This window comes from Oxyura jamaicensis, chromosome 1, assembly GCF_011077185.1.
Source record: "Oxyura jamaicensis isolate SHBP4307 breed ruddy duck chromosome 1, BPBGC_Ojam_1.0, whole genome shotgun sequence".
NCBI classification, from domain to species: Eukaryota; Metazoa; Chordata; class Aves; order Anseriformes; family Anatidae; genus Oxyura; species Oxyura jamaicensis.
The window spans coordinates 193,580,001-193,589,427 of NC_048893.1; the positions used below are offsets into that span (position 1 = coordinate 193,580,001).

The following is a 9,427-nucleotide window of genomic DNA, read 5'->3' on the forward strand; positions in this document are numbered from 1 at the left end:
TAAATCCTCTGTGAAATCAAGGGAAAACTTGACAATAGATAATTAGACACCTTGGTCCAATGGACGAACGGGTCTTTAGTATCCCAGGTTGTGTAGCACCCTCTCCTGCCTGCCCTGGAGAGGAATTCTGGCTTTGCTTGCACAGACAGGTGAACAACGAACCCACCCATCTATAAATGGAGGCAAAATTCATCAGCGATGATTTCGGTGCTAGAGGAACAAACGTATCAAGAAATGGGATTACCTGCTGTCTTGTCTCTCAGTAGTATAGCAAGGGCAGCACGAGTTGCACTGCTACATTTCCAAGGAAAGCAGCCTGATATTCTGCCTAGAAGTATCATTTCTCTTTTTCCCCATATCCCTCATTTTCTGGAGCATGTTTCCAAGTGATTTTCAAAGACTTTTTCTTCTTCAATTCCATTTTGATTCAATAAACCCAGAGCTGGGGACCTCTGCACTGCTGTCAGCCCCAGACCTGGGGCTGGACATCCCAAACCCCAAGTGACCCAGGTATGGATGCTGGTACCGTGTCCATCCACCCGTGTGTGCAAAGCACACAGATTCCTAATGCCACAAGCAAAGAAACGATTTTACCACCTGCCCCATCGGATGGAAACAGCCCCATCTTTCCTCACCAGCCACGGCTCGTCTCAACTCCTTTTAACCATCCTCACCTTCCCCAGACCATTTGTGAGCTCCGGGCAGAGGCGGTCCCCGTGCAGCAGTTTCAAGCCCTATCCAGCAGAGGTGTGTGAAGAAGCCAGCTTCCAGGTGGGCCGAGCGCTCAGCTGCTGAGGCAGCCCTGGAGAAATGCACCCGGACAAACCAACAGCCACTGTAAGGTTTTCTCAGCGACAACTATGCGTATTTGTCAGGTCCCCTCTGATAAGTGCTTAATAGGCAGTGTGGTATCTGGAGGCAGCAGAAAGCGCTCTGCACATCTGCTTTTCCCGTTCTGCTAAAGAGCCTTTCATTTTTCCCCAATAACTTGACCTGCCTGGTTTCTGGCAGGCGCTGTGCAGTGGAGCACTGCTCCCTGGACTCCCTCCAGCATCGGATGAGGTCAGGGCAACGAGGAAAAAGAAACAGCTGGATGGCTGCTCAGCACTGGGAACAAACAGAGCAGGGACCGGGGCTTTTTTTGTCTTCCTTCCCTTTTTGTTTACCCAGTGGGATTTCATTCCTGGACGTATTTATTCCCCCGGCACACCGTGGCACCGAAGCAGCGTTTCCTGCGGTCGGCGGCTGTGGGAGCCTCCTGCTCCTGCTGCTGGCCGTGCTGCAGGTGCAAGGAGCACACCAAGATAACCACTGCTGTGTCCATTTATCCAGCACAGGTCCTTGGGCTTTCCACTCATCCACACGAGCATTTTGATCCTGATTTCCCTGGGTGGGTTTCACTCCTTGCCCTCCCGCTCTATTTTTCCATGTCAGCACGCTCCCGTGAGGCTGCACAAGAGCCTGGGGCAGGGAGGGCTGGGGGGCTCCCTTTTCAATCAGAATTCTTCATTATTTTTTTTCTGCCATTCAGGCAGATCATCTGAAAACAGCAAGCAGAAACATTTCCAGTGGAGAAGAAAGGACGTGGAAAAGAAGGGAGGGATGAGGGAATGGAAGAGAAGGGAGGAGGGAAGGGAGCAAGGAAGGCAGAGAGACAGAAAAGCCATCTGCACATGTTCCTCCGTGGGGAAAGTTTCTCCCTCCCTGACCTCACTTTCTCCAAGGCCAGAAATTCCACCTCAGGCCTTGCCAAGGAGACAATGCAGGGCCACAGAGCGAGTGTGAAATGTTCTGGTTTCATCGTTTGCAGAACAAAAGGAACACAACAACCACAGCCTGATTCATATCTGCTGCAATCCAGCAGTCAGGCTGTGGGAGAGGAGAGACAAAGAAAGGAAAAGAAGAGGAGGTGTGGGCTGGTGGTGGTTTTTACTCATGGTTAATCACCATAGACACACGAAGGACCACCTTGCTTTGTACTAACCTGGTGTCTTCTCTCTGACATGGCCACAAAGCAGACGACTGCAAGGAAAATATAAGGAAGAGGACAAACACACGTACTGTTTCCTCTAGCACACTGAACCCATTCTCCAGCAGTTCCTGCACTGCGGGAACTTCCTGAGCCAAAGGCTGCAGCTACATCATTGGGTTTGAGAGCCCTTCGTGGACATTTCTTCCATGATGTTTTCTAATCACTTCTTGAGCCCATTCATGCTTTTGGCAAGCTGGACATCCTGTGGCAATGAGTTGCACAATGTGATTGTGCACTGTGTGAAGACATACTTCCTTTGGGTTGTTGTAGGGCTTTCCTTATTTACTCCTATGTCATTCATAACTCCCGTATGTCTACCGTATCCTCCTTCAAGCACCTCTTTTCCACCTCAGTGAGCTGTAGTTTACCCAGTGTCTGCTTTTAAGGAAGCTGCTCTGTCCCTTGGTCACTACTGCCTCCCTTGCCCTCTGCTTAGAATCACAGAATCACAGAATGGTTTGGGTTGGAAGGGGCCTTAAAGCCCACCCAGTTCCACCCCCCTGCCATGGGCAGGGACACCTCCCACCAGACCAGGTTGCCCAAAGCCCCATCCAGCCTGGCCTTGAACACCTCCAGGGATGGGGCATCCACAGCTTCTCTGGGCAGCCTGTGCCAGGGCCTCACCATCCTCTGAGTGAAGAGTTTCCTCCTTATATTTAATCTAACTCTCCCTCTTTTAGTTTAAAGCCATTCCCCCTTGTCCTGTCACTGCACCCATGACAAAGAGTCCCTCCCCAGCTTTCCTGTAGCCCCCTTTAGGTACTGGCTGGCCGCTGTAAGGTTTCCCCAGAGCCTTTTCTTCCCCAGAGAAGCCCAGAAATCAGCTTGCTGCTCAAGGTATTGAGCCATGCCCTGGTTACTCAGAGCATGGAGGAGTTTCCAGAGGTTGGGCATGGAAAGCCCAACTCACTCTTTAAGAGGCGGAGAGAAAGAAGTGTTAGGAAGGGATTTTCCAGTCATTATTCATTCCATGCTTGGGAACATCGGAATGATCAAAGGCTTTGCGAATGTGCAGGAAAGGAGGATATGAGTAACAGCCAGCACAGATTCAGCAAGAACAGAGCTGGTCAGACTAATTTCACCTTCTGCAATGAGGTGATAAACCTTGTGGATGAGGGGAGAATTGCAGATATAATCTATATGGGTATATATGTAAGGATTTTAATACCTCATCATATGGTTTCACTCTAAATTAGAGAGAGGAACCTGGGCTAGAAGAAAGAATTAAGAGATGACACCATGACTGGTCAAAACCCTTCTCAGAGCTTAGTTACTAATGCCATGAGGCTACGCACAAACCTCTCCTAAATCTGGTACTGATCAGCATTTCCAGGAATGACTCAGAACCCAAGCACAGATTTTATGTTTGCAATTGACATCAGGCTGGGACAAACTGCCAGCAAGCTGGACACAGGACTGGAGTTCAAGGCAGGCTTGACAAGCAGGGAAAAAAGGATGCGAGTTGGTGATCTGCAGTTGAGCAGTGCCTGGAAGAGGAGAAACATCAGCTGAAGTGGCAGTTTTGTGTGACCTGCAGATCCCTTGCCATGCAAGAGCCAGGACCATGCTCTTGTGAGAAAGGAAGACCTTGAAAGAGGTGCTGGCACTGCCCTGCTCCCAGCCTGGCCCACGGAGGGGCTTTCTCCAGTCCTCCTGCCCTCTGTCGGCCTCAGCCAGAGGGCTTCTTCCAGCTCAGGAAAGACAAGAAACGTTTAGAGACAAAGGAGAGCAGGGAAAACCACTACAAGTCTAAAAAACATCCTGTGAGAGAAGGGATTTGGGTTATTTAATACAGCCAATGGAAGGATGTATTAAAGGAAGAACAACCTTCAAGCACAGAAGGCACAAAGGAACATAAAGAGAAAACGAGTAAACTCTTTCTGCTTGTTTTCGGCAGCACAATGCGTCATTGGCTTACATTCCAGACATTTAATTAGAAATCAAGAAAACCTGCAGCGTTTGGAGCAGTGAAGCACTGGAGCAGGTTCCCTGGGAAGGCTGCTGGAAGTTCTGAAGACAGGTTGCTCCACCATGCCTTGGTGGTTTTGTCTGTGAGTCTTGCCCTCAGGCAGAAGGGTGGCGTAGCTGACCCCTGCTCAGACCTGCCTTTCTGTGACTTTTAGGATAGTGAAGGCTTGTTACCATATTGATGTTTTGTCTCAGGATGTTATTATTAAAATGCTGCTTTGCTCCCTGCTCCTCTACCAGGTGGCCTATTTCACAAGGGCTGAGCACTGACCTGGTGCTGTCAAGCCCTGGTTCCACCACCACTTAAATCCAGCATACACCTGATGGATGCTCTCGTCCTCCCCACCTGCACCCTGTGGTTGCTCTTACCACCCCGCTGGCCTGGCAGAGGAGCTCACAGCTATGCATGACTCAGGCCAGCAGGCTGATCCAGCTGAAAATTCACCAGCCAGGAGGGAGGCAAGAAGAGGGATCAGTTTTCCATTACTCGTCCTGCTATCTCACATGCTTTTGTCTGCTGTGTCTACCTCGGATGGAGCAATCACGTCTTGTGCTGTGCTTGGAAGGCAGAGTGGAAATGTAAGGTGATACGAGCACTGCTTTCAATAATCTTTTCCAGACTGAGGGATGTCTGATAGCACTGGGCAGAGGGAAGTGGGGTCCGAGGAGCTTCTGCTGCCCCTCAGCTGGGAGCAGGGCTGGGCAGAGGCCCTGGGAGATGCTGACCTGCACAGCCAAGTGCCCCAGTAGGAAACAGCTCACTCTGGATGCCACACACTGCTTTGTTAACATGGGGGAGATGCCAGGAACCAGGCTTCCCTGTGCTCCATCCCTGATCCCTGCCCCATCCAGAGTCATGCCCCTTGACTAGGGGTCACCAAGAAGCCAGGGATAAATCTTGTTTTTCACATCTTAAAGATCTGCTTCTAAACTAAAACCAATCAAATCTTGTTGTGTTGAAGAGGGAGCCTGTCTTTGTCACGATGTTTGCTCAGACTTGGAGGTTTTGCCAAGGCTAAGAGAAACAGGCACACGTCCCTGCAGGAAGGCACCAGTCAAGGGAAAATTGAAGAGATGCAGAAGATCAAGAAGAAAAGGAGCTGGAGGAAGCTGTGTCAAAGAAAATGTGTTTTAAAGTAACTCCATTCGGTTTAAATCAGCTGGGCAGTGAATGAGGCAGCCAAGGGGAGGCTGTTGGCTTTATTCCCATTCCCTGTTAGACACCCGTCTGGCCAAACGCGTGTCAAAGCAGTCTCTATCCTGACCCCAAGTGGAGAGAGCTCACAAGAACTCCTTTAAAATGCAATCAGATGTATGAGACTGCCAGTGAGGACAGCTGCTGGCCCAGCCGCCCCTTCTAGAGCCAGCAAGCGTCATGCAGCTCATGGGCATCTCTGGATTTATAGGATTTTTTCAAGATCCTGGGTCTTAGCAGCAGCGGTTTACAGAAGAGGTGGATGCAGGATGCTGGGCTCCTGCACTTTTACCATCCTACCCCGAGTTTCTACCAGCTTCTCATGTATTGAGAAGCCCAACACATGCACACCAACATCCTTACTGGGGACAAGGTGGGTTTCAAGAGCAGTGGGGAAACCATCACCTGTAAAGTGAAGAGCAGGGCTCCTTTCCATGGCGAAGAAGGGCTGGTGCTCTGCCATGTGGTGATGGGCAAAGCGTCATGCCTGGCAGTCCCCAGCCACTATTATCTGCTCCATCTCTAGCCTTCCCCCATGTTCTCAGGAGGGGCTGGTGCCTCCTTGATCTTCCCCCTTCCCTGAGTGCCAGACCTGCAGGGTTGGAGGCTGGGGGACCTCCTGCAGAAGCTCCCCACCCTGCACCTCACCTCCTCAACCTTTCCTCTAGTTCATCCTGAGAAATGCATCTGTCTCGATTACTGCCTTGGGATTAAGGGGAGATGACTTTCCACACCCCTACTTCTGGCTCCCAGGGCTAAAAGCAAAACAACCAAAACCAAACCAACCAAAAACTCATCCTGTTGCAAGGTATCAGAAAGTCAAAAAAATGCCAGCCAAGGGTTGGACTTCCAACCCAGAGCCCACCAGCACCCAAGCACTGGGAAGGTGGCAGCTCAGCTCCCAGGGAAGAAATTCTGCACAAATTTCACACGGAAAGGTGCTAAATGCCTCCAGCATCCATCCCTCTGGTGGACAGTATTCAAAAACAACACACAAAAAAGGCACTGGTAGTGATGAATTTATGCAATGGAAAGCATTCAGCATCCACCCTGGTTTTTAACTAAGTCATCTCCTAACCACTCTGCTGGGTATGGAGGAAAAAAAAGAGGAAAACATGTTGCATATGGACTTACCCAGCTGATCCCGAGCAAACAGGGCTGGTGCTCCTTCAGAAATGTCATTGTCTGAGAGAAGAAGAAGAAATGCTCAGAAAAGTCAGCCCAAGAGGTAGGTGCAGAGAGCTTGGGTGAAAATGCTTGCTTTAAGCTCACTCTGCACATGCCTTTTCCCCTCAGGGACAGACAGGTGATGGCACAGGCTGCCCAGGGGCTGTGCAGTCTCTGACCCTGTAGGTTGTTGAGACCAACAGGATATGGCCCCAAGCAGCCGGATAGATCCCGGCCATCACCCTACAACCCTAAGGCAGTGTGGGCAGGGGATGTGAGCTGCTTGCAGTTGCACAGCTCAATACGGGCAGGACTGCCAGATGATTGTTTTGGAAGTGGTAGAGATTTCTTTATTTTCAAACACTTAATTCAGTAAAAAAGTGCTGCTGAAGTCCAGAAACTCAACGCAATTTTCAAAAAGAAAAAAATGCAGAGGGTGCTGTTTTTTTTTTTTTTTTAAAAAAAATATATTGTTTTATTATTTTTTATTTTATTTTATTTCAGGTTTGCTCAATACCTAGGCCAGACTGAAAACAATAATAATAATAATACTTTTAGTCTGGAAACTGTGGACTGCTGCTAGGGGGATCACAGAGGGTGTTTAAGAAAGGCAGGTTCATGACACCGTTTAGCAGTCTATACCTATGGCATTGCTAAGAGATCTTTCCCCCCACTGTAAAATGCTGCGAGATCAACCAGTTAGAAAAGACTACTAGTTTAGAACATCAATGGGCTGCATACAGAACTAAAATCCAAGGTTTCTTTATCTATTTTGTGTTTTTATAAGCTGTTGATGGCAGCTACTCTGCCCTCCTCTGCTTTACAGACTCAAGCGTGGTGGGATCCTGAATCCAAGAGAGATTTGGTTGCTTCAGCTATAAAACAATAACACAGACCATGCCCATGGCAAAAAATTAATAAAAATAATGAAGTAGAGGTTGTCCTAAGGGGCAAAAAGCAGGGGCTGTGGCATGTGCCCCATGCCCATCTCTCAGAGACACCCCACGCTGGCTGGCTTCAGAAGCAGCAGCTGTGCTGTTAAAAAGATGCTACTCAAGGGTGCTCAGCTGGGAGGCTGCACCCAGGGCTGCTGCATTCCTAAAGCATTAATTTCCTTATCTAATTCAGCTCTGGTGGAAAAGGAGGTGATGCTGTCCCCAGCGAGGGACAGCTGGTGCTGGCCTGGGGTGATGGGGCCTGGAAGGAGCACATGGGGTTGCATCTGCTGAATGTTTGAATGGGAAATAAAAAGCAAATCCCAGCAGATGGCTGGAAATTAAGTAGAGATTAATTGATGCAGGAAATTGGTCTGCTGGCTATTTCCCATTGCATCTTCCCCAAGTACTTTCTTGGCAATTTCTGGAGAGTCATGCACTTGGGCTGGGAGGTCTGATGAGGTGTTAAGTTGGGATGAAACCTTAGGTGATCCCACACAGAGCAGCCCTCATCCCTCCTGTCACTGCTGGGACAGTGTCTCTGAGGACCCATCCTAAATGTTTCCACACAAATATGATTGAAGAGAGAATGGAATCTTTTACCAGCTCTCCTCCTCACTCCTCCTCAGCCATGGTCACCGTGGACAATTAGGGTGGTGACATCTATCATAAGTGGTGTACTAATTTGCCAAAGCTTTTTTAATTTTTATTTTTACTTTTTTATTTTTACTTTTTTATTTTTACTTTTTTATTTTTACTTTTTTATTTTTACTTTTTTATTTTTATTTATTTATTTGGCAAAATCTATTCCAAGGAATGAAATCAAGCAACAGATTGAGCATGTCGGTCAATCTGCCAGTCCCTGCAGTTTGGATCGGACCTTTCCCACCTTTACACTGAGCACTATTTCAGCTGGATATAGCCGCATGCAGCCCCTAGGACCACTGCAAGCACAGTGATGGGCAGCAGCACATCAGGAAGGCTCCCAGCATGGTCTCCAGGCAGATTAAAAACTGCAGTGATGTCCTACCTCCTTTCACACTGGCAAAGGGATGGATCCCACCACGAGACAACCAGTTGGTTTCATCCAGCTTCCAGTTTTCACCAAGGTCCATCTCTGATCTGCAGCATCAAAGCTCTGCTTGTGATGCCTCCTGCAGCTCTCTCTGGGGAATAACCAGAAGATAACACTGAGTGCCTGTCCTGCTCCACACCACTGACAGCTGCTGAGGAGCTTCTCTCGGCAGAGGAAAATGTTGTGTCAATGTTTCAAGCAGAAAGGAAAAGAGAAAAAATCGCATGATTCAAGGGGGGATATCCAATTCCCAGTTCCCAATTCAAGGGGTAGATAGCTGCCTCTGCCAAACCTCAATTTATCATATTGACAAGTCTGTTGGCTGGGTCAAAAGGCCACCGATACTTGGACCTTCTCCCATTTCTACTAATGCTGAGAAGTTTCTAATCCCTTGCAATATTTCTGGGGATGAAGTTTTATTTCTGAGCAGAATGATGTATTGCAAGGGCATTAGTCATGGCTGGGGTTCACAGCACAGGGAGACAGCAGCTCACGTTTTCTCTCCCAGACCCCTTGGACGGATGCATGGGACATTTCATCCATCTTCCTTTCCCTAAAGTAAGGTTATAGAATCAGAGAATGGTTTGGGTTGGAGGGGACCTTAAAGCCCATCCAGTTCCAACCCCTGCCATGGGCAGGGACACCTCCCACCAGACCAGGTTGCCCGAAGCCCCATCTAAGCCTGGCCTTGAATACCTCCAGAGATGGGACATCCACAGCTTCGCTGGGCAACCTGTGCCAGGGCCTCACCACCCTTCTTATATCCAATCCAAATCTACCCTCTTGCAGTATAAAACTATCACCCGTTGCCCTGTCACTACAAACCCTAGTAAAAAGTCTTTCTGTCTTTCTTATTATCCCCCTTTATCATCACAATTTATAGGAATTTGTTGGAATTTGATGCCATCATGGTCCTGAATTCAGGGTGCTCCTGATATGTGTGGGCAGGTAGCAATGGCGGGACACCATCACAGCAGCACCATTTCTTTAGGAAACGAGGCACGGAAAGAGAAGGATGAGCTCTGTCTGCATGGCCCAGCACCACATGTATGGGT

At 48.7% G+C, this 9,427-nt stretch overlaps 1 protein-coding gene across 1 annotated transcript in view; it reads right to left on the bottom strand.

Moving 5' to 3' along the window:
- Positions 1-8,463, bottom strand: part of AMOTL1 (angiomotin like 1) — a 67,250-nt gene extending 58,787 nt beyond the window's left edge. The window contains exons 1-2 of the mRNA XM_035328516.1: positions 8,328-8,463; positions 6,330-6,380 (exon numbers count right to left, since the gene is read on the bottom strand). Coding sequence (XP_035184407.1) covers positions 6,330-6,380; positions 8,328-8,412 — 136 coding nt within the window. The 5' untranslated portion in view covers positions 8,413-8,463. The remainder of the gene's footprint in view (positions 1-6,329; positions 6,381-8,327) is intronic.
- Positions 8,464-9,427: the final 964 nt, after the last annotated feature.